Source organism: Solea solea, chromosome 11, assembly GCF_958295425.1.
Source record: "Solea solea chromosome 11, fSolSol10.1, whole genome shotgun sequence".
Taxonomy (NCBI): domain Eukaryota; kingdom Metazoa; phylum Chordata; class Actinopteri; order Pleuronectiformes; family Soleidae; genus Solea; species Solea solea.
The window spans coordinates 20,490,658-20,516,623 of NC_081144.1; the positions used below are offsets into that span (position 1 = coordinate 20,490,658).

The 25,966-nt window shown below is 41.4% G+C and overlaps 1 protein-coding gene across 5 annotated transcripts in view; it reads left to right on the forward strand.

Moving 5' to 3' along the window:
- The window catches only part of hdac7a (histone deacetylase 7a), a 60,778-nt gene that overhangs the window by 18,701 nt on the left and 16,111 nt on the right, over nucleotides 1–25,966 (forward strand). For 4 of the 5 annotated variants that reach the window (XM_058642995.1, XM_058642999.1, XM_058642996.1 and 1 more), the window contains 10 exons: nucleotides 18,234–18,427; nucleotides 18,546–18,636; nucleotides 19,835–19,955; nucleotides 20,110–20,210; nucleotides 21,223–21,345; nucleotides 21,490–21,599; nucleotides 22,218–22,319; nucleotides 24,523–24,688; nucleotides 25,127–25,332; nucleotides 25,553–25,756. In XM_058642995.1, coding sequence (XP_058498978.1) covers nucleotides 18,234–18,427; nucleotides 18,546–18,636; nucleotides 19,835–19,955; nucleotides 20,110–20,210; nucleotides 21,223–21,345; nucleotides 21,490–21,599; nucleotides 22,218–22,319; nucleotides 24,523–24,688; nucleotides 25,127–25,332; nucleotides 25,553–25,756 — 1,418 coding nt within the window. Of the gene's footprint in view, nucleotides 1–9,642; nucleotides 9,742–18,233; nucleotides 18,428–18,545; nucleotides 18,637–19,834; nucleotides 19,956–20,109; nucleotides 20,211–21,222; nucleotides 21,346–21,489; nucleotides 21,600–22,217; nucleotides 22,320–24,522; nucleotides 24,689–25,126; nucleotides 25,333–25,552; nucleotides 25,757–25,966 lie in introns of those variants that run through there. The other variant, XM_058642998.1, reaches the window with a different exon arrangement.

The following is a 25,966-nucleotide window of genomic DNA, read 5'->3' on the forward strand; positions in this document are numbered from 1 at the left end:
AACCTGTGGAAACTTTTGTTTTATTTTTTTTATTCCGTAATTTCCTTGTGTGTCATAAAAAACAGTATTTAATGAGTAACAGTCTTCCTCGTTTCTTCGTGCAATTGTTTAACCTGGAGTAACCTAACCTCACTTTAACATTTAATCAATAGGTTTAGTTTTCATTGAGTGCAGAGGTAATATTTCACCGAAAAACACACTGGAGCGCTCATACTTGCGCAGCCACGACGAGCGTTTATTCGACACTAAATTGTGCTCCCAGCTGAAGGTCAAGAATGTGAAGTGTTTTTGTTCCACAACAGCACAAAGTCATGAAATCCCAGCAGCTGCCCCCCCCCCCCCCTCAAAAAAACATTGATTGAATTATTTGTTCTGATCGGCAACCGTGTTATTAACCTGTGCTGGTATATAAGGGTCATTTACAACTATGGGGACCCTTAAACCAAAACTGCAGCGCACACACACGCTGTGGTAGTAATGGTAGTAATAGTAGACGGCACTGGGGGGGGGGGGGTGGTGGCTATTTTTTGACCTGCTGAACAAATGACTCGATTGTCCTGCTTCTAGGTGCGTGAAATCACTTGATATGTCGGGGCTAATGTTATATAATACTCTCCAAGGGGGCCCCTGTGTGTGTGTGTGTGTGTGTTTCTTTGTTCTTCACAACAGCCTGCACACTTAGTTTATAGTATTTTGGTGTGAAGGAGCCAGAGTGAGTAAGTGAATGTGGTGAGGCCTGAGGTAACATTGTCCTTAATGTTTTATTAGTGTGTCAAATCAGTTTGACTTGTATTAACCTTTTGAGCTAAAGGTCTCTTTGCTGTGGTCAGCTGGGTAGCTGCTCCGTGATTGCTCTCCAGTCACAGTTTGTATTCCCATAGGGACCCCGGTCACTGCAGCCCCCTCCTCTTTTTTATCATACATGCACAAATACGCATTTACAAAGGGTCTTCTACTTTCGGCTTCTCCCTTTTTATGGGTCCCCAAAGCAGATCATCTGCCTTCACCTTGCCCTGCAAGTAAGATTAGTCTCTGTTATCTTTCATATTCTTCTTATACAAAGCTGGATTATTTCGATATTTTGTCCAAATTGTTCTGGATTTTATGAGCAATAATCAACCGGAAAGTTTGAATCCTGAATTACTGTAATGATTGTTTCAGGCACTGTGCAGTTCACACTCTGAAGTCTTTCTAAATGTCTTTAAACCCCTTATAGTCATTAAAACCTAGGCAAAAAGTAACATGTGCAACTACAGGCTCAATCTGTTTCTCACTTGTTCTCTAGTGAACCAGCGATGCTTTCCTTTTTGTGTTTTAATCCGTCATCCTGTCCTGGTCGCTGGCGGCCTGGATGTCACGCTGACTCTCTCCAGCAGCGGGGTTTGAAATCTGACCCGTGTCTGCGATGCCACAAGGACGCGTTGGCGGCGAGCCCGTCTATTTGATTGTGTACCAATTGGGAGGCTTTTGTTTGCGAGTTGAAAAACCTGTTGGTGAAAAGAAAATCGAGCTGATAATCGTGGAGTCAGTGTGTGTGTTTTGAGATGACGGTCTAATGTGTCACGTCTGATAAAAGGCAGTTTTCTGCACTATATATCAGTCTACCTGTCTTAAGGTGTCCGAACAAGACTCCTTGTTGTATTTCGATATTGTCTGACCCAGAGAGCAGCAGAGAGTAATGATTGGCTCACATTCACTTCAGATCACCGTCGCAGAACTCGGATCAGGTGGCCGGCTGTGATCGCTGATGTAAAAGGACCTTCTTTCATTTGGTTTGGCTCCAGACTTAACATCTGACTGCACACGTGTGTGTATAATGGGTCAAGGCTAATTTCAACCATTTTGTGTAGTTTTGGATGCGAGAGACACAACGTGTTTATTTAGTGTGAAGTCGCTGTTGTGTCTGTGTGTGCACATAGACGGGCTTCTCTGACGGGACTTATAACAAATGCCGTTGAAGGCAAGAGGTACACATCTTACCAGTCAGGATGCATTTTGTTGACAATGTGACATTGAAATGATTCAAATAAGCAAACAAAGACAACTTGTTTAACCCATAGATGCATAAGTGGGGTCAAAAATGACCCCCTGGGTTGTTATTCTTCAAAGTATTCCAAAGCATTTCCTATGAAATCTCCTAGGAACCTTTTGATTCTTATCTTAACTCTAACTGTCAGTATAAAGGGTTATCCTAAGTATAAATCACTCTTTTGTTGACTAAAATACAATGAAAATCATCATCTTTAACCAAAATTAAAGACATTTCTTAAGTTTATTGCAAAAACGCATCGATTCCATCATGGAAGAGTGTAGCTATTGGTAGGTCATGCATCCAAGGGTTAAAAAACAATCAGGATCTTGAATTGTTTGATCTGCACATCCATGTGCTATATGAAAGGCTGTGTGGTTGACTATGTAAAACTGTTATTAGTGGTTATTAAGACTAGAAAAGTTTAAAAGTGTAAATAAAGTATTTGCTGTGTGCAATGTGTTTGACTGGGTTTTCTGTGAGTGCATGTGTGCTCATCAATGACCAGACTGCAGAGCATGTGCAGGAATGTTAATGTCTTCTTCCTTTGTTGTCCGTGCAGACAAGCGCGAGTGTGACTATGCATATTCATGAGGCATCTTTCCTGGAACATGTTAACTTTTACCAAGGGAGGAGTGTAAATGCAACAAAAAAGTATGATGGCAATTATAGGAAGAAGCCAAAAGGAGGACACAGAATTATCATAGTGTATAATTATAGGTGGAGAAATGGAACATGGAACTGTATAGCTCCATGTGGCTCGGTTTGTTTACACCGCGGCGGTGGCAGCAGTGTAGACAAACATCCTCCATGATCACTTTGAGTGTGTTTCATGGTTTCATTGATCCCACTCTGCTGTCTCTCAAGATCTTTGGGGGGAGCCGTTCAAATACTCTCCCCTTTGCTTGGATGTTTTGGCATGCTGATGCACAACAGCCATCCACCTTCTACACTTTTTATGAAAACAGCTGGCTAAGAGACAAGTTGTCTGACATCGTCTGGTATGTATATATATACATATATATATATATATATATATATATATATATATATATATATATATATATACATTCCAATATGCCATTCAGTGATTCTGGCCAGAATCAGAGCAATACTGACAGCTCGTCCCCCCAGATAAGTTGGTGTTTAATCTTGCTGCGTTTGCTGCAGACTTAAGCGAAGCCTCAGCAGGATAAGCAGATATCTACAGTTATTCTTATCAGACAGGAAAAGCCTTTGTTACAGATTCTAAGTTTCTTTGTAGCTACCATTCTCAGCCTTTCAGAGTGTCAGTCACCACCACCATCATGACCTACTGTTTTCACCACTGATAACCAGCGAGATCATGCAGGCCACTCGTAAACATTCTGAGTTTGGCTTTTGAAAGGTGTGTGTAAAAAGAGATCAGAACACTGCAAATGATTAAGTAAGAGTTCTGTGTTTAGATGCCTTGTGTTTCCGTGGCAGAAGCTTGACGATAATGTGTGAGTTTGGTGTGTGATGATGATAAAGATGGACGGATACTTGTGTGGCTGAGTGTGATGTGGGACTGTGTTAGAAAGATAAAGGGGGGAGATCCCTTTGAGTGAGCTGCAGTGTTGAGTGGCTTTATCTGTGTTGGGAAATGTGGAGAATGCTTTTGATCTTAAGGAGTGCAGGAGTCTGTGTGCATGAGAGTGACAGAGACGGACAGAAGGAAAACATGCGTGGACTGATGCAGACTCACCTTGACACCTTTTACTTTTAGTTGCTTTAGTTGCTTGTCAACATTGCATTGCCTCTCTGGTTTGAGACTTCCTGTGTGGAGTTTGCTTGTTCTCTCTGTGTCTGTGCTGCTTGTCCTCATATATTCCAGCTTCCTCACTCAGTCCAAAGACTTGTAGGTTGGGTTTGGGTTAAATTGAGACTCTAAATTGACTGTATATTGGTTGTGTAATATGCTGGTGACCTGTCCAGAGTGTTCAATGCCTCTTATCCATCTGATTTTACTTGTGAGCCTCAAAATGTCCGTCTGGACCTTTTTTTACTTATCTTAACCATTAAAGGACCAGAAAATGTCCTTTTTATGAAATTTTTTCAAGACTAACTTTCAATATCTGGCATTTAGTTGTACATGAACACCAGATTTTGAATGTTAAATTTGAAATCTGAACGAGTTTGAATGTTTTTTTGTCTTTATGTCCAAAAAAAATAATTATATGTTATATACAGGCGTTTTCCCAACTCTCCCCTCTCTGGTGACACAGGCAAAGACGCTGATTCGCCAGCTTCCTGCAACAGTGCGAGTGAAATGACCATAATAACCACATTCTGGCTTTGACGTGCAACTTCTCAGCTGTCAGAAACAGGTTTAAAGGATAAAATGGTAGAGAATGAATGGATGAATGAATGTATGTATGACAGTGAAATGCACAATTTTAACTGAAGATACCCAGAAAGGCGAACCTAAAGAGTGCACACGTGAAAGCAACAGTGTGTCAGGTTTGGATATTTGTGCTGGTAGTTGCTGAATGAGCAGTGCTGCTGTTGTCTGCTGTAGAAAACACAACTTTGCCAAAGGGCATCTCTGCAGTGCTTGTTCCTGCCAGGTGCTCCAGAACCCTTCACATTCCTGATGAGAGGAAATATTCTGTGAAACAATAAGGCAACGCTTGGTCATTACCTCACATGCAAGAGAAATATTTTTAGACTGTCTGTCGCCGGGTGTGAAGCGTTGTGTGTTAAACACTGAAGTGAAACGCTGTAAATGCTCTCCAGTCTCAGGAAGTGTCTTTTTTTTTTACTGATCATGACCTCTCACCTTCTGGGGGAAGAGGGAAAAAAATTATTTATCCACAGGGAGCAATAAAATATCAGATGTTTGCTTAGATCAGCGGCTGATTCATTGCATGCCTGCCCTGAGAAAAGAATGTGTTTGTCCGACATGTTTGTGTCAAGCCTCTGAAAGCCGTCGCTTACACTGACAAATAGAAAGAATCACTTTGTCCTCACATGATTAAGACGATTCAGTGTCACTTATGATCCAAAGTGACGACTTTGCAGTCTTTTCCAGTCAACAGGTGTTGCTGCACGTGGTACCCACATTTACTCCACTCCACCTTTTTTATTCCAAAACAAACCAGAGGCTACATGTACTACTGATCTTCACAGTACACTGTATGGATAGATTTGACCGTATCTATTACAGAGGCAGTGTATTGTAAACATCAGAAAACAGCACTAATGAGTAGGGTGAATGTGTAGAACTGGTATTGAATTAATATTGGTTTCTTATTGTCAATAAGCACATCGACAAATGAAACTGCTATCGAAGGAAGGAGTGTAATTTAACAAAAATAAACCTGATGAGCTATGGTTAAGTGTGTAGTTACTCCAAATGTTCACTTTTCCCTGAGAGCATTGCAAAAGAAGTTAAAGACCTTTACTACAGTTGAGTCCATTGGTTAAAACAGAAGTCCCTGGCCTCTGATGGTGAGGTAATAAGTACACACTTCCTCACAGCTGTCCCTCAGCGCTTTGCATTCAGACGTCCTCGGCACCAAACTATGGTAATATCATCAATACCGAGAAGTACCGCTATCAAGAAGCAGTGCAGAGTCTAAATCTAATTATACTCATCTTTACTTCAGAGAGGAGGTGAGGAGAGTTTGACTCTCCGTTGAGCCTCTTCACTTTGTGCTGCAGAAAGATGGCTCATTGTCATTTGTCAAACAAGACAGCACACCTGGTGTCCACTCACTGACAGACAGAGGCGCTCATATGGAGTAAATGAGTTGTTCTAAAGTTTCCAGCTTCAGGCACATTGCAACACCACGTTAAGCACAAGATGACAGGGGACGCATGGAATGTTTCTAAAAAGTGTGTGTGTTGTTCATGGACGTAGTGTTGGCATGCAGACCTGGTGAATCTTAAAGCACCTGTGCAGTCGAAGCAGATGAGGATGTGATAGCTTCCACGGATTCCTCTTTTATGAACATGCAAAACACGGTTTGCAAAGAAGGAAAAGCAGCCAAATGTCGACCCTGTAATATTTATGGCTGCAACACTTCTGCAGGTGTTCTGCATTACGTTTGATTTCTGGGTGTATTTCATGTTTATTGATGTCAGTTGTATTGTTCCCATCTTTTTCTTTTCCAGCAGCTTTTTCACTCACTGTAGTCACGGTGAACCAGGCAGAGTGCTTTGCATTCACGAGACATACCACATGAAAAACTCTCTTTAGCAGTGTTGGCAGTAAACTCGATTATATTTGTACAAACTGAAATAACTAAACAAAGTAAGGTGGACACTATGATGTTTGTTACATATATCCATGGTGCCCGAAGCATGAATACAAAGGTTGAGCTTTGTAGTTTGTATACCAGCAGCTAGTGGGTGAATGAAGTAAATATTTATACTATTTTCTTTTTATCACCATAATTATTTTCAGGGACATTGTTCATTTCTCAGTAGTTTGTTCAGCCTCATCCTTTTGTAGTTTTCTTTACACATTCACAGATAATATTATGCATAGAAGTTCGGGGGGGTAAATATTAGACCTTAACGTCAACATTTTGATACTGTTTTTTTTTGTGTACATGTTGTCATAGTGATGTTTTTAGCAGTGTGCCATTTCTGGATTTGCAGATTAGGTTTTTGTGTTGGCAGCTGCTGATTCACTGTTTTTTTTTCAGACACTCTAATATGTATATATATATATATATATGTGTGTGTATATGTGTATATGTGTATGAATATCTGTAAGCATGTTTTTTTTTTTTTTTTCTGGACATGATGAGAGCTAAGAAAATCCGCCCTCCTTCAACGAAGGCTCTTCGTGAACTCAACTTGAGCCAAAGAATTACAAGTCGTGGATGATTTAGGTGCTGCTTGTGTCCTCCCTTAACCCTCTGTAGATGTGAGCATCATCTAAGCATGCTCACTCCAGAGGGTCGTTCTCGCCGCGCTGTCTTTTAAGCACGCACACGTATACGTTAATATACACACACACACACACACACACGACCAAGGGTAGTTCTTAAAGTTGTCGACAGCCAGGCACATTACCATTTACACTTGAACTCACTCAAGTGAGCACAAGCAGAACAACACCATAAATATAGAAATAGTTTAGCGACAGTTGTAGGCAGGCGGGTTTACGCACACACACACACACACACACACACACACACACACACACACACACACACGAACCACAGTCTGGCCAGCTGCTTTTGGAAGACGAGAGGTTGTGAATGGGAGTGACAGCTGTGGATTCCTTAGGATGAAGGAGGGAAAGAGAGAAAGAGATAGAAATGAGCAAAAGAGGGCGATAAGTTGGAGAGGGAATGTGTGTGTGTGTGTGTGTGTGTGTGTGAAGAGCAATGAAAAGAGGTGTGGCATGTCAGATTTATTTATGTGATTTCTTTTTTTTTTTCTCTACCAGCAGATTAAGATTTAGCTTTATTCTTATAGCGACAGCTGCAAACAAACACTATTAAACTGAAGGGAAAGCGGTTATCAGAAGAGTGTGTGTGTGTCGCTTACATTGACATACACCCTCAAAAACACACACAGGTTTCAGCTGGTTTTAGGTTATCGAGGTCCAGAGAGAGAAGGAGAGAGAGCTGTTGCATGGTAAGGAACATGTGATCCTAACTGTAGCAGACTATTCATAGAGATCCTGTGTTACACAAGACCAATTTAGCAACTCTGTAGATTTCTTTTAGTAGTTACACCCGCAATTCCCTCCACCTTTCGATCTGCGAGGCCATCACCTCATGACAGCAAATATGGCATGTTTGCTTTGCAATGAACTTTGTTTGTTACAGCAGCAAACAACAAATGTATATGTTGTCAAAAACGCTGCTCTGAGCTATTTATATCAAGTAGGATGTGATGGTCGGGAGTGATGACTTACAATTCCACATGAACAAATGCATCATTGTTTCTCACCAGGATGGAAGGACTGCAGTCTTTGCCACGGTTGAACAAAGAAAGTACACAACAGAAAGTCAAATGTAATTAGAACAGAAGATCTGACAGACACAGACACTGCTTGACTGACAGGTAATGTCTGCGGACATATCGCAGCACTAAACTACTGCAACGCTAATTCTACGGCTTAATAAAGTTGTCTGAATCTGGTTCTGCTTTGGATGTGTATTGGTAGATTGTCTGCATCCCTGATGCATGATTTGGAAAGTTTTTAAGTCTGGGAAAACACTTATCCTTTTAGTTAATGGGACGATCAAAACCCCTCACTGATTTCTGTTTATCTGTTCTTTTATGAAGCCAAAGCCAGAACATGGTTATCACAACAACAACATTTCATTTATATAGCATGTAGTATTGAGAGACAGGAGACTGTGAGCAGGGGGGGGAATATCAAGCCTGCTTCTACCTGCTACACGCTCTGTGTTTTTTATGTGGCTGCTTAACGTGATGGACTGTTGGAGAAACATGAGCCAGGTGCTGGATACCTGGTGACGACAACACTCCAGGAAACTTTTGTCTCCACTTGTGAAATCGACTTTTTTGTACTGGTTAATAAGCCTTAGAGGTTTTATTAACAACAACAACAACAACAACAACAAACAACAAAGCTTAAGCTTCTACAAGATTATAAAGATTACACTTTAAAGTTTTGTTCAAGCCCATTAAGTGCCACAAACATCTGAAATAAATGAAACACAAATTATGCAAAAAGACATTTTCCGTGTCCCTGTGATGGTGTTATTGTGAGCATGTGTGTGTTCTGCACATTAGTGCGTTGCCTTCAGGGCCACTGTTAGCTATTAATCTGAGCTGTTAATGGATGTCAAAGCACTCGTCTGTTCTGCGAAGCCTCTCACATTGAGAGAAACGGGAACAGTGATTGTTGGACTGTGTGTGTGTGCGTGTGTGTGTGTGTGGGACAGACTGAGGGTGCAAGAAGCCGTGGTAACGTCCAGTGGGGAAGTCTTATTGCCGTAGGGCTCAAGGGCACTGCGGCAGCAGTGCCACAGCAACAGCGGGGGGAGGAGAGGGGAGGAAATGAGAGTCTAAACTGAGCTCTTTCACAGGAAACCACCCCGGTTCTCTCATTGTTGTGTTTTTATAGACTCGACTTCCTGTCCCCGTTGCCATGGTTACGATTCCTGCTGTTTATGGGATGGATTGCAAAGATCCCACTGTGGCAAGAGCTGACAGTCGTAAAGTGTGACACTTTGTGAAATGACAGTGTCACAGGGGTTAACATGTTGTTGAGCAACAGGCTCCTTAAAAGTGCAGCGGCTTGTGAAGTTGTAAAGTGTTTCTTGTGGCGTTAATAAGCTCCTCACTGCATTTGTTTCCTTCAATAACCTGTTTCGTAGCCTGCACATTTATAGTTTCAGGTCACTTGTGAACGCATTGTCTCTTTTATTTTGAAAACTTTGAAAGAAGCCCTCTCTGTATGGAGTCTGCAGATGCCCTGCAAAATGCCCCTCTGCTCCCAGGTACTGCTGTGTGAATGAAATGATGAAATCAACAGTTAGGCGTCAGACACTGTCAACAAATAGAGGCAGAGATAACGTAGAGGGAGGGAGGAGTAGAAAGAGAAGGAGTTAAAGAAAAGAGGATGTGGCCCACAGTAAAAGATGACTGGAGGGGAGTGGAGCTCTCTGTCTAATTATAGATTGTGCTGTTAGCTGGCTGATGCAGAAGTGCTACTGGGGTTTTCACATAGCCGGAAAAATACAAGACAAACACGGGTATGTGTCTTTGATTTAATGTATTGTTTACACCATGTGTCTGCGTGTGTGTGTGTGTGTGTGAGAGAGCTATTTGTATACAGTATAGCTTGTTAATGTGTTGTATCAAACTCCTCAGATCTTACTGGGAGCCTGCAGTTTTCAGCATGAAACTGTAATGTTCAAGCGCTAAGAGTCAACTGTGCACAGCAAGAGAGAGAGAGGAGGTAGACACAGGGAGAGAGAGAGTGAGAGAGAGAGAGAGTTGGTGGGGGGGACCTAGATTTTCTTTTTCATTTAATCGCCTTTGTCACACTTGTTTAATCATATCACTTGTTGTGTTGCTATTACAACTGCAACACAATGCACGAGAGTGTGTGTGTGTGTGTGTGTGTGTGTGTGTGTGTGTGTGTGTGAGGTTTCTGACCTAACAGACAGCAGTCCTGGATGTTTATGGAAACTCAGTCAGGACTAAGGAAACTGGACCCACACTGCATTATACATCAACCTTCCTCTGTTACCAACACACACACACACACAGAGACACACAGACAAGTCCACACTGTCTTGCAGACAATGCATACACATCCACACAAATCCATGACAACATCTCAATTAGTCTGACCTGTCATCTCACACATTATTGCTCATCATGATCCGCACACTGACAGTGAATTGAAATGCACCTTTTTAATAATGAGTGAATGGGAACATTCAGTGTGGGAGCGGCTGCAGAACATTGTTTATTTGTGCGATTGCCAAGTTACCGTGTCTGCTTTGAGCTTGCCGATAGTTTGGGTTCGTGTGTTCTTTTGGGTGTTTTGAGGCACTAGTGGCAAATGATAGTTTTAGTTTCAGCATGGCTATACATTGTTGTAAGAATTGTCCCAGAGAGGCTGTGTCTCTAAGTGTTTTATGTTTATTTGTAACTCATCTTACCTGTGCACTAATTCTTTGTGTATTCACCTGTTATTCTCTTTATGCCTCCTAATTGTACTGAGAAGGGCTTTAAAACAAAAAAAAAGTCAGATTTTGACATTGTCCAACTCCACTGTGTAGTATTCTCATTTAAAATCAATCAACTATTTAGCGAGTTTTCGCTACAGGTGGTTAAAGTAACTTGTGTGATTGCAGCTCTCTCTCCTGAGCTCCGCATCAGATGAGCATGAACAGAACACATGATGACATGACTCAATCCCTTCATCTGTGGAACTCTCTGTTGATATTGCCACTCCTGCTATTGTGTTAATTGTCTGACTCTTTATTTAGACGTTGTCTTTTTATAGGGTGCTTTGCGGCATAGGAGGTGTGAAGAACCTTGTATGCAAATTAGGTATAATGTGACTGCCTATGGGAGTGTCTGCTCCGTCCGAACCGCTCTGTGATTGGTTAAAGTCTCCCGTGGTGCTACAGATTTAGAGGCCAGTCTGTAAACTGAGTGTGTGCGGTTCTCTTTCTTATAATTAGACGTATAATGCTTAAAGGTTATTATGGAACCTATACAATAAGCTTTAAATTCAATAGTCGAGTGGTCACAACAAATCATCAGCAGTGGGAGGACCTGCTGCTTTTCTTTGTTAAATGATGTCAAGTGTGTAAGACACGGACAAAACCAATTGAATCAATTCCTGAGACAATCATGGCTTGTAACAAGTGCTCATCAAAATAAAACAAATGAATAAAAGTAGTTTGAGCCATGTTGAAAGAGGACAATCAGTCATGTGATCTTCAGTTTTTGTTTTAAGACAAATATATTATACAAAATAAAACTGGTAAATGAGATCAGTTTATGACAAGCAAATCCAAATGCATTACTATTATTGCATCTTGTTGCAAACCTGCTGCATTGTGTTATTTGTTAATATATCAATTTTCTCCAGTCTTTTTTTTACCTTGTGTTTTGTGTGTTTCTTACTCTCATAGTTTTGTTGTATAGAATGCCCACACTTTTTTGTTGTGTCTGCACTTTAGCTGCTCTACGGTTCTCAAATCTTGTTGAACCTCAAGCTCTGACCTGCATTTATTTGCCTCAGATGAAATAGAACAGAGCTGGAAGGATGTGATGCAAATTTAGATTAGTAATAACAGCCTATGCAACTTGCCTTGATGAAAAAAGTATTCACAGAGTGGTAATTATGTACAATTATTTTTTGTAATGGGGAATAAGGACAATATGTGATATGGTTAATTATAGGACCCATATGACTCATGGATCTTTTAATTACACGGCCCAAAGACAGAGACGGGAAGGAACTCTTTTTATTACCAGCCACACGGATCACCCCGAGGTCACGACATCTTTACTCACTGAAAGTGGCTGCCGCGTTGAAAAGGTGTCGCGTGACTGAGGCGCACTCATGAACACAGTCCAGTCAAAACAGAGGCTGTGCAGCTATATTGGGACGTGTAACAGGACACAAAGTGGTGGCGTCTGTTCTGCTGGTTGTTGACTTTGTACAGCTTGAGCCTGTCACCAGTGGCACTGCGCTGGCTGTCGGCTCACCCTCAGTGTGCAGAGAGTGACAGCACACTGCTCATCAGCTCTACTTGCTTCACTTCATTTTCCTTGTTTGGTGTGTGTTTGCTTCAGTTTCCTTTTCGTCGTTCTGTTGTTTTTTTTGTTGTTTTTTTTTTGCATCTACACTTTTCTCCTTATCTTACACTCTGTCAACATCTGTATACTTCATGACACAGCATTGAGGGAGAGAGGGATATAGGGAGAGTGTGTGTCTGTCTGTCTGTGTGTGTGTGTGTGTGTGTGAGTGAGAGAGAGACCTTTGTTCATCCTTGTTTTACCTGTAAAACCAGTCCTGACTCTGCATAACGCATGTTCACATTGAAGGAATAGCAAGGGGAGGAGTAAGTGGGAGGGCAACCAAATTTCAGATTGTAGGATGGACACTCTATCTCTCTCTCTCTCCCTCTCACACACATGAGTGCGTGCATACACACACACACACACACACATTTGCAGCTATTCCTCGTCATCAACCAGTTCCTCCAAAATGAGATTCTGCCTTTTAGGACCAGGTTGACAAGGTCAGTGTTTATGCCAGAAAAGACACAGTTCTCAGAACTCAGCTCGTTCATTCAAGTCAAGTGTTTTATTGTGTTATTATCAATGTTAATATTTCTTAAATGACATGTCTATTATTATATTAGGTCTGTTTTCACATGGAACAGGTGTGGCCATCAATTACTATGAGTAAAGAAGACGTAAGAAGTTAATAAAGTCATCTACTTAGTGCAAAACTGAAGCTCATATTGTCTTTAGATGCCACGTTGTGTAGTTTCTTGCGTTAAAGTTTATCCACTTAGAATGAGAGAGGCAGTTGCAAGATGGAAATAATTTGATTGGCGTCAATTTGCCAGTCACAAATTTCAAAAATTATGTTTGATTTAATTCAAACTTTAATCCATTATCAATATTAGGCAAAGTAAAGTATGCACAGGTCCATCACAGCCTCCGTAAAGAGGTGATGTGTCTCTGGACTGTGAAAGCTGCAGTACCCAGAGAAAACCCTCTCAGTCCCAAGGAGAACACGCTCCTGTGTACCTGCAGGTTTGAACCCAGACCCCTCTTGCTGTGAGGCAACTGCACTGCACTGACTCCCCTTTTCTCACAATTCCTTCCAGGCCTTTTACCCATTTGCAACTTTAATATAGAGTTGAGAAAAATCTAAAAATAATACTGAGCTGTGCCAGGTAGATGAGGTCAGTCCCTCTCACTCTGGAGTGTAAGCATTACCTATGTGTTTGTATTTGTTATTTGATTTTCCTGCAGCCTTTCTCAATGCAAACAGTATCTCATGCTCTTACATGGCACTGTTAACTGGCCTAAATGAACAGTGAGTGTATGTGTGTGTGTGTGTGTGTGCATGCTTTGTGTTATTCTAGCACTTGCATTCCCAGCTCTGTTTGCACAGGGAATAAAACTGTACTACTTAAGTAAAATCAACACAGAATCACAACCACAGGATGAAGATTTGTTATTCCTCTCTGAGTACTACACACAAATGTAATGAACTGTAACATAATAGCACTTTTTCAAAGAAAACTAAAGCATTAGAGGCTCATATTACTCGCTGAGACCCAGGAGAGAGTAATGTGGCCGCAGAGGTCTCAGGACTAAACCACGACACGATTGCAAGGCTTAAAGTTGCACTGGCTACATAGGAACTGTATTATTAGAAGTTATAATACAATTTTGCATCCATTTACTGGACAGCAGAGTCGGAGATTATTCCTCAGCTGAAGATCTTACGTTCATGTATGCCTACCGATCACATGTTACAACCATAGATGGTATATAAATAATAAATGTAGTCTCAAGGCCTGGGTGGGTATAAGACAATGACCTACTTTCCACTTGTTTAATAAGGGCAGTAAACATTTTTCTTGAGTTTATTGGTCTCAGTTACTTGTTTCAGGTCTCACTCTGGTTTGCAACTAGTTTTGCACACTGACGAGCACAAAGTCGGCACTTTACAGAGTCACTCACTCTCACTCATTGTCCACGGCTTCATCTTGACGGTTACGGGGTACACCGTGGGCGGGGTCAACCAACCATCAAATCACACTGTCAAATCAGCCTTTGCATGTTTTATTTTAGTAGTGTCGGAGGAAGCCGGAGTACCTGGGAGCTGGAAAACCCATGCACACACAACATGCAAACTCCACAAAGGAAGGCCCTTGGTCAAATTGGGATTTGAATCTGTGACCTTCTTGTTGCGAGGCAACAGTGCTAGTCACTGTACCACTGTATGATCCTCAGAGAATCACTTCAACCAAATCATAGACTGATTATATTAACGTTAACAATGCTGGCAGAGTTACTTAGGAAGGACTTTAATTGTTACTCGGGGAAAATTGTTATATTACTGTATTGCTTTTGTAAAACACGGCAGCCTTTTACAGCGACCGTTACACTGGACTTGCGTATGCGGCCGTGGTTTAGATTGTTTTCTCAGTGTTGAGCGTTGCCAAAGTGCATTGTTGGTTCCATTGTTCTGTTTTGCTTGCGTTGCGTGTGGCAGAAGTTGGAAGATGTTGAACTTTCCAAGCATCACCTCGAGTGTGAGCCAACCAGATCATGTTATGCAGTATTCCACCATCGGTACGAGCCATCAAATCATGTTAAACTCAAACACTACACAGCCCAAACAGAGCTCTTGGACAAGTTGTTCTCCAGGTTACTAATGACGGAAAATAGCCCAACACTGAAGTTTAGCAGGTCCTACCACCTTCTTCTATCTATCTTAGATGTTACTCTTAATCCTGGTGCCTCTTCTTTTTCTAGCCATTTTCTTCACATGTTTTCATTTCACTTTGCCAACAACTGTAAACTGGAGGTGACATCAGTGGTGTACTGTACTGTACTGTGTGTGGTTTCTCTGTAGAGACAAAAGGCCCTGTGTAGGTAAATGCTGGACCACTGTGTGTTTTGCTATTTATAGCAAAGGGAAAGAGAGACACTGGTGTTCCTGACTAAGAGTGTGTGTGTGTACTGTAGCAGCCTTTGTTTCCTTGTATAAGCATGTTCTCCTCTCCTTTTCCTCAGAATAATAGCCTTGTTATTCTTTGCTGTCATTACCAAGAATGTGTGCATATCTGTGCGTATTTACCGAGGGATTTCTGATATCCCAGCCATGGTCGGCATTCAGACACTCTGCATGTGTACCGCCTAATATGGAGGAGCACTGACACTAGACACACACATTGCGTTGTCACATTAACCCAAACAGTGAGGCTAATGGGACTACTGTGTGACACTAAAGTAAAATTAGTATTTCTGAAGAGACATTTCAACATTACTTGGGTAAAGGTACAATGTGGTCAGTTAAAAGTCAGTTAAAGTCGACTGTAAAATTGTTAAAGGATGCATGTGAGGGGGGACGAATGTTAGATGGTTATTTTTAAAATTGTATGGAATCAAAGACTGTGTTGAGGCTACCAGGCATCTGCCACTTCTTACAAAGCAACAGAAAAGAGGCATTAAACTCAGCCTGCAGAACGCTTCAGTGCTAGAATATTTCAGTGCAATAGAGTCATAGTGTTTTTATGATCATGACTATGGAGTGTGTGCAATCTATGTAAAGTGTAAATTCACTGTTCACTTTGAGTGGTATGTTTTGTCATGTGTTGTTTTTATTGTATCTGTAAAGGCATTATTATTATTATGTACAATCGACTCCAAGACAAATTTCCCCACGGGGACAATAAAAGTGTATCGCCTCGTAAAAACCTGACACTACCTCTCTGCAGTCTTACAAAGATCTGTCATTTGTTGCACATACTTGTACGTCTGGATGTCAGTCTGTCCTCTGCCGTCTTCGCTAGATCCATCATCTCTGCTTGTCCCATTCTCCAGTGGAAAACTTAAGCTGTGGAGTCGGCGCACGTCTCACTGCTGCTCCAGATTTTGAAACACTGGGCCGACGGAGCTCTTCTGTCTCAACAGAAACGGCAGAAACCTCACTGGCAGTAGAAGTGAACGTACAAATGTCAGCCGAGTGAACCATTGCCATTTAAATTTAAACCAGATTCAGCATGTACCTGTGGGTCACACACCATGGCAGGTGTGTGCGTGCGTGCACTCGCGTGTGTGTGTGTGTGTCTGCAACCACTTCCCTCTTTTTAAACTTTTAAATGTAATGGAGTGGAAAAAATTAAGTAAACAATATACTAGTAAGTGAGAGAGTAGCTGATTATTAAAAGTATTCCAAACTTCTGTCTTTGGTTAAGTAACAAGAAGGCAAACTATAATTCATTAATTCTTTTTTTAAAGGAATACGTCACCGATTTGCACTTGACATTGTATTGAGTCAAGAAATATCTTTATTCTTGTTTTTTGTACGTGCCCACCAGTGACACTTGGTCCGAGCCTTAGACCCACTTGTAGGGGGACAGGACCTCATTCCAAGAATGTAAACATTGTCCGCCATCTTTGCTAACAGTTATGCTAACAGGACCAAGTATCACTGGTGGGCACGTAACAAAGAAACGAATGAAGATATTTCTCGACTCAGGGGAAACTGAGGTTGGGAAGCACAATTTTCAAAAATACTTCCCCTATTCTAGTAATACAAAGCTAAATGCAAATTGGTGAAGTATTCCTTTAAGTATTTAATTAGCTTGAAGGCATACTCATGCGGATGGTGTCTGCTCAAGCCTGCTGTTGTCTGTGCAGCTGTGTTTGAATATACGGTATGTGAATGTGTCTGTGTGCTAATACAGTTTGTTTTTGTGGGTTATGTTAAATATATGAATAAATGTATAAACTATTCTGAGACCACTAAAAGTATACAGTGTGTCTACCGGTGACTGTGTTTTGTACGTATGTGTTTGTGTGTGTGTTGCTTGCTAGTTTATTGTCCACATTTATTTTGAGAATGTCTTTATGTGTTTACAGCTGTGTCTCTGTGTGAGTAAGTGTGCATTTTTGTGTGACTATGCAAGTGCATCTGTGTGTGTGTGTGTGTGTGAGGGTGTGCGTCTGCGTTTGTGTGTGTGTGTGTGTGTGTGTGTCAGACAGAAACCACCTCCAGCCTATTCCCAAGCTGTTCCCTTCCTGGATCCTGTTTTTAGTGCCGGATGAGGCAATCTTTCCCATTGACTCAGCCATGCAATGCAAATAGCTCCAAAAGCATGCAAAGAGCATGGAAATGTGTGTATGCAGGTCTGTCTGTGTGAGATACAGACGCGCTGACAGTGTGAGAGTGAGGAATAGTGTAAAGTTCATGTGTAACACTGATAGAATGTAACATATATTGCATTAATTATTAGCTCTTAGTTGAAGTATCTTTGTCTGCAGTGGGTTTTATTGCTGTTGTTGTTTCCTTGGAGCAGTTTGTGGTATATCCTGCATGGGGCACCTGTTGTGGGTTTCTCCAGAGCCTAACGTTTCATCTTTACCCAGCTATTTTCCTTCATTTAGGATACTTAAGTCTGGAGTTCTGTTTGTAAGATCTGGTAAAGTGACAGCTTAATACTGAAACTGAAAAGGGGAAAAAAGAAACAAAACTTGTCCATGAAGTTTAATACTACACAATAATTGTGGTAAACTGTTTCTGAAGTGGTTCCCTTAGAAAAAAAAATGGTAACACAAATACAGTTCTTTGTGTTACCAGTACTTATTTTACTTAATAGCTCGGGGACAATAGAAAAAGCACAATGGAAGATTTTAGGATTATATTATGGTTATTATCAATTCTGATCTCCAAGCATTTTAATACGAAATGTATTAATGTGCTATTATACCCTAATTACCACACTATTATCTTACCATCTTACCAAGTTTGAAATGGCAGGTGGTATTACCGTCATGTTGTTATTCCACTGTATTGTAAAGTGTTGTAAATAATTATTCAGGCAGTAAAGTAAATTGTGTCACAGTTCACTTGGTTTGAAGGTAATGAATTTTAAAAGCATAAATATTGTTTACACTGAATCCGCTGCTCCTAGTGGAGATTAAGCAAATTAAACACCTCCCCCTCACCTCTCTCTTACTCCAGATTCTCCAGTGGCAGTGCCGGCGTTGTGTGCAGCCACCTTGTTTCCCATGGACCTCAGGGTGGGAGAGCGGGGGATGCGTCCGGGTTCGGACACGGCGCTCTTCACCCCACTGCACCCACCTTTACTCCTCACCCAGTTCCCCTCTCAGCCCTGCACCACCTTCTCCCAACAGCAACTGCACCAACAAATCAGGGTAAAGAAGAGAAGCTAATGCTCTTTGGGCGAGACAAAAGACAATATATGAAGTGTTTGAGTAAAGCCTCAAGAAGTGAAGTTCCTTAATAACACGTTGGAAATGTGTGTGCTTACAGTTTAACGTGGAGCAGAGGAGGAGAGAGCAGGAGCAACATGAGAAGCAGCAGGAGTTACAGCAGCTGAAACACAAAGACAAGAGCCAACAAAGTGAGCGCACACACTCACACACACACCCAGACACACATTCTAGCCCTTAAAATGGAGATTTCTCAGGGGCACACTTCAAACACAGGGTGATGAGATTTTTCCAAGATTAACCGAATCCAAGGAAATTAATGTTACCATCATAAAATGAACATTGGTTAGCGTGTTGTGTAGCTACGTAAACCACAGCAAAATGTGTGTTTTTTTTGCAGTTTGCAGTCCAGTATGCCCGGGTGTTTCAGTCAGACTAAGTGAAACATCAGTTTCCAGATACATTTTCAGATTAACCATGGGCTTTTTAATTAGGGAAGACACAGTTTGCTATGCGATAGACAAATGCACAATAATTCCCATAGCCCATGACTGTAATAGCAATATAACAGCAGCTGACACAGTTTATTTTTATTTATTTTTATGACAGAAGGTTCAGTCTCTGTCACCGTCTTGAAGGTGTGTCCCATTTCTGACAAGTAGATTTTAACCTCTGTTAAAACCTTTTTCTAACCCTTCCTCTAAAACCAGGTTTTAACCCACAAACAGTTGAATGAAGACCAGTCTCCTCACTTGCCCTCGCTTTCTATAGTTTACAGGTTTTTTTTTTGTCCTCACAAACACACACACACACTCTGAACTTAATCTTCAATTACAAGTTGCTTCATGCCTCAGTTCACAAGTAAAGTTGTAATTTTCATTATTGAAGCTACTTTTGCATCTTTATAGATAATTACGGTGCAGAGTGCCGATCATGAACAGAGAGGAAAGTCCCAGCGAGAAAGTGTTTTTTAATCTCTATGCTATAACTGTGTCACTACACTTTCAAAGCTGTTTGCTTTGACATGAGAGCTAAATATAACTCAACAAGTGAAGTTAAATATAGCTGTAGGTATGGGCACATGAAGTCACTGGGCCAATATTGACTTCCTATCACATCTGTGTGCACACACACAGTCACACTCACCCACATGAGCACACACACACACACACATGCAAACATGCAAAAGTGGTGTCCACCTTGCGCCTAACTCAAAATACTCAGAACTGTGCATGCGTGTTTGGTTAAAGATGAGTTGTCGTATGTTTTCGAATGACTTGCATGTTACGTGTCACACAAAGGTTCAACAAGCCCTGCCTTTTTTCTAATGGAGCAGTTGAGTTGAGTTATTTGTTCCTTAATAGGTCTGTTTGTTTTACTGACTGGCAGGTGCAGTAGCCAGTTCCCTGGTGAAACAGAAACTGCAGGAGGTGATTCTTAATAAGCGCAAACAGGCGGCACAGGAAAGAACAAGCTCAAACACCCTGACTCCAGCTCCTGTGGCATACAGGTGACACACACAAATGCACACAAACATGAAGTGAAACACTTCACTGTGCCAGAATCTACTGCCTATCAATAATTCACTGAATAACCCTTTGAATTCTTATCAACTCTGTTTTTTTTTTACCACTGCGGTTGCATGTCTGTTTGTATTCTCTCAGAAATTTGGGCCCAGACCCAAGTGTATCCTCCCAGCCCTTGGTCCCATCACCGTCCCAGCCTTCGCCCGAGGGTTCAGAAGGGACGCCGCTACGCAGAGCCGGTAAATCAATCATCTGGCATCCACAATTATACTTAAGGCTCTATTTTAACGATCAAAGTGCATGTAGGGTGTGTTCGGATCCACAGTTTAACAGCAGAAAAAATGTGTTGCAAGGGATCGTACTTTGTTTGTTAATTAATCATGGGTGGGATTTGGGGGCGTGATGCGCCATAAATTTATCATTGTTCTCTCTTGTTCTCTGTAATAGTGGATTGCTATTACAAAAGTCGATTTGTCAAGTAGAAAGACGGAATGCTTCTGTATAGAGGATTCACTTTTACTGGGTGAACAAGCACCATGTTTGTCTGTATGTTTGCACCATTTTCATTTGCAGCAAAATAAGCACACGTAACAGATGCATATAAAAATGTACACCAAGGACACTTAAGTCAGCATAGATGGTTTTTTTTGTTTCTTTTTAATAAATAGATTTTTCCTTTTTTATGATGCAATCATCTTATCTGTCATGGTTTAAAGTTCTGCAAACTAGCCAGGGAGCATCTGGATTTTCCAGGCTCTCATATGTCTGCTCATTATATTAGCTTGAATAAATTCTGAATGTATACATAAATGAACTGCTATTCAGACACCCAGTGTAAATAGCCAAGAGGAGAATTTGTATTTGTCATCTTAAACCTACTCCGATTAGTGGGTTAGCTTTGCCAGCATCTTTCAAAATAGCTCATTTAAATCTCCCTTTGTATCATAATTCTACTGCTTGTTTTTGCTCTACTGCTTATTTGTGTGTAAATAATAATAATAATAATAATAATAATACGTCACATTTATATAGCGCTTTTCTCGACACTCAAAGACACTGTATTGGATTGTTTTGCTCATGCTGGTTCACTTGACATAGGTTTTTTTTTTTTCTTAGATCTGTGAGTCAAAATATCTCCTGTTACCAGTAAATGAAAAAGCTTGTGTTGACGGGAAATGAGTTGAATCATTGTTGGGATATTACACTTGGAGTAGTAACGTCTCCTGTTGATTGATTTTTTTTTTTTCTCAGCGTCTGAGCCCAATCTGAAGGTGAAACATAAGCTGAAGAAACACCTCAACACCCGCAAGAGCCCTCTCACCAGAAAAGAGAGTGCCCCGCCCACTGTCAAACACCGAGTGCCTGACACCCTGGGTAACTTCATATGTGTGAATGCATTGTTGTTTTAATGTCAGCGCTTCATCACCTCAAACAAAGGAATTCATAAACAAATTCACAGATGTCATTAAAATATGATCCAGACGCATAAACATGTTTACTCTGCTTCTCTCTCACTAGACTCGTCCCCCAGCAGCAGTAGCACTCCGGTCTCTGGCTGCAGTTCACCAAATGACAGCCTGCCCAATGAGAATGGGCTGGTGCCCTCTGCAGGCGGCCTCTCGCATGAGGTAAGCAGTGGAACACACGCACACACGTTAACTGACAAATTATCAGAATGCTAATTAAGTGAAACGAACTAAAACAACAGTTTCCAAAGAAATGTTCAGAAAATCATGTTGTTTTTTTACAGATAAAGTGTAATCGATAAAGAGAAAAGTTAAAAAGCACCAAACACCTGTGAGCTGTTCAAACAAGCAAGAACATTGAGCTTCAAAGTTTACAAAGTTGTTGTTTTATATCCATGAGCTGTGCCTGTACCCCGAGTAATGACATGTTTAAAGCAACGACACAAGAGTGCAGGAACAATGAGCGTGTGTCGACTGTTTATGCATAATTTATTTAATCACTGAGTCAGAGCACAGCAGCCTCTGTCACACCTGCTTTGGATGTCTCATTCATGATCCCGCAGCCGACAGCTCGGGACACAACACAAGCGGAGGTTTAATTAGATGTTTCTGGTTTAGGTTACTCTTCATGTGACATTTGGTCATGGCAGTATCAAATATTAAAAGCATTTAGCAAAGGCACGTTATAAAACTGGAGCGGGGATCAGAGACAGCTCCTCAGACGTGAGTATAAAAGTACTGTTTTTGAATTAAAAATACTGTGTTTATATTCATTTCCAGGCCCAGAAGCTGCTGCTCAGAGATGGCACTCTGGCAAACTTCACCATCCACAGCCCCTCCACTCTCCCCACCATCACACTGGGACTACCAGCCAATGCAAGGGTAAACACCAAATTCTCATCTCAACAGAAATGATCTCAAGGTCCCAACACAACCTTTTTTATAGAGAGAAAGAGAGCAGTTCACACAGTGAGCACACAGTTGTTGTCAGGGGAAAGAAAAAAAACTGGTTGATAAGGTTTCATTAGAAGCAACAGAGTCCAGCAGGTGAAGGTGGACCTCTCTCTCTCTCTCTCTCTCTCTCTCTCTCTCTCGCTCTCGCTCTCGCTCTCGCTCTCTCTCGCTCTCTCTCGCTCTCTCTCTCTCTCTCTCATACAATAATTATCCGCATAAGCCTTGTTTCTATCAAGTGGTACAGTGCATTTCAGCTCGCCATGATGTGGTTTGGAACGGTTTCACCCTGATCTGGCTTTTGTTTCCTCGTTTCCGGGGTGTGTGGGCCAGATACATGCTCTGTTTCCACAAAGCGCTGCAGTTCGGTTCATTTTCGGTACATCATCGCTGTCACTTGCATTTCCATTGTCACACCTAAATAACCACCACCAAAATAACTGATCTGTAACTGTCCCAGTCTTTGGCACCCTTCTGTGAGGGTAGCGGTACAGCTCCTAAAGGGGCGGAGCTAGACACACTACAGTCCGCTGATTGGTCGACAGACATTCATCACTTACAGTACATGCAACAGTTGGGACAAAGTGCAAGTCAAGTCATGTTTTATTGATATAGCCCGTTTCATACACAGAACGGTAGCTTCACATAATCATAACAATCACATATTAAAATATCTGAAATGTCATGTCATAAAGAGATCAAATCGATTAAAATAGTTAAAATGATTTGAATAAAAATGAAAGCATGGGAATTCACAGGGAACATAGTGCACAGAAATGACAAAAGCAAAATAAATTACAAAAGAATAATAGCAAAACACAGCACAGATAAAAACATGAAAGCTAACAGAACACGGGTGCAAGAGTTGGTTAGTGGAAGGTAAGTTTGGTTTTTAGTCTGGATTTAAAAATGGGGATGGTGGGAGAGGTCTTGATGTCTATGGGAAGACGGACTGCATAGCAACTAAAGGCTGCCTCTCCCTGCTTGGTGCGGGCGCTGGGTTGTACCAGTTAAAGTTTTTCTGCTGATCTGTGTGATCTTGAGGAACTATATGTTTTAAACATCTCGGCTATATTAAAAGCAAGTAAAATGACTTTAAAATCAATTCTGTAGGTCACCAGTAGCCAGTGTAGGGATTTTAAAATTGGTGTGATATGATGTTTTCTTTTCGTTCTGGTCAATGGCCTTGCTGCTGCGTTTTGTATCATTTGAAAAGGTTTTATTGTTTTTTCAGGGAGACCAGTGAAGAGACCATTACAGTAATCCACCCTGCTGGTGATGAAAGTGTGAATACGTTTTTCCAGGTCTACTGGTGATAAGAAGTTTTTAACCTTCGCAATGTTTTTGAAGTGATAAAAAGCCAATTTTGAAACTGCCTTCATGTGGCTATTGAAACTTAGGTCGCTGTCAATAATGACAACAAAGTTCTTCACAGATTCACCTCAAAACCTTTCTTTCCCAATAGTGTGGCAGTCTTTAGTCTCTGATCCTTTTTCCCCAAAAATAATAACTTCAGTTTTGTCTGTGTTTAGTTTAAGCAGGTTTTTAGTCATCCAGTCTTGAACTTCATTAAGGCAGTGGTAAAGGGATTCAAGGGGAGCCAACTGGTTTGGAGACAGGGCTAGGTATAACTGTGTGTCGTCTGCGTAACTGCGGTGTTTTTGTTTTGTTTCTGTACATCCTGCAGCCTTCTCTCAAACACATCTTGCCCTCTACTTGTAATAAAAAAGCTACGTCTCAAAAATAAAGGACACAAAGTGCCAGTTGTCCTCCATTGTTGCCCTTTGTCTACTGTTGTGTCGGTGGCGCGATCTATGTACCTGCCGCATATTATGTAAATAACTACATCATATCTGTATATCAGGCGACACACACACACACCATAGCAGAACCACAAGTCAGATAGGCAGGAGTAAAATGTATAACCTTGCTCTAAAAGAAACAGACGGCTAAAGTATTCATAGATACTTTTGCAAAATGGTACGATTTACCATGACTTCAAAATCCCAATGAAAGAAAATAACTTTTCACCCACTACCCTGTTTTAAATAGGAAGTTTATCAGTTATATCAAAATACAAGTACAGGTGGCATGTGTTCTGTTCTCATACAGCAGCTTAACGTTGTGTGTGCAGGTGGAAGGCGAGCTGTCCTCTCTGAAGGTCGGCCGTGTGCCTGTGCTCACGGCGGGTGGCTCGCAGGTCTTCCTCCCCCTGAGCAGAGAAGATCAGGCTGGACACCCTCACCTGCCTGTCATCATCCTGGAGCCCTCTGCCCTGGTGCACACTCCGCTACTCACTGGTGAGTCTTTAACGGTGTTGAAATACAGATGAAGGAAATACTGTATTTTACGTGAAGACTTTGTTACTGATTCACATCTCAGACTTGGGTGAAAAAAATACATGTACAAACAGCCATACACTCAACTAGGACACACACTTTTGAAGCACTGTTCTCCACAAGGTCTTTTAATTCTATTTTTGTAATGTTAGAGCACCTCCCAGTGGTTACATTTAGAATACATCCATCTGTGCTTTCCTTTTCTGTAACGTCCTTACTGTCATGGCTAAAAACATTAAAACCTGTGGTTTATATATCACAAATAACACTGATTCAATCAATGTATACACAGTGGATGGATTTAATGTAATTAGTTGAGTCTTTATTTGTGTTTGAGAACATGTTAATTCGACAGAGAGTCATTTTCTGCTACTTTTCTGCTCCTCTGTTTCTCACCAGTTCCCGGATTAGACTCCGTCCCGTTGCAGTTCGCCTCTCAGTTGGACCACCTGTCTCCGGGAGGCTCTCAGCCCCACAAACCCTTGAGCAGGACCCGCTCGGAGCCCCTTCCCCAGAGCCCAAGAACCCTCCACACACATCTCCTCCAACAACAGCACAACACACAACTACTGGAGAGGCTCAAACATCAAACTCACCTCGGCAAGGTAGGAAAACACATTTATGATAAATATGAGTTGAAAACAGCAAATATGACTCTGCTGTGGCTGCAGTGAAATCAGTGAAAACAAATACAGTTATATAGGAAACAAATGTGATGGCTGTTTGCTTTTGTTTAAATAGATAACAATTTCCGGAAGGACGTTTCAGCCGCGTCTTCACCCAAATGCAAACACACTTACATGTGTCCATAATGTGCACGTGCAGCTCATGTCCAAGTCCAGCGAGAAGCCCAGACTGCATCAGATCCCCTCTGAGGACATGGACTCAGAGGACGGTGGTGGGATGTCGCCCACAGAGCCGACCTATCAGAGCAGAGTGAGGGCAGAGTCACTGAGGGAGGCGGAGCCTGCGGCATCCAATAACCACGAAGAGCAAATTAACCTGCAACATGCACTCATACTCAACCAGGTAGGAAAACTATAGTTGACCTCTGAACACATGGAGTAACACCAGTTGTCCAGTAGATGGCAGTCTAATATTTGTGCTTGCATGATCGCCATAGACGCTGCATTCTCATCACATTTACGTGGTCAGTTTAGCGTGATGATGTGTTGCCTTTCAGACTTTCAGGCTTCAATTACAATAACAATAATGTACTTATTTATTTATATAGGACTT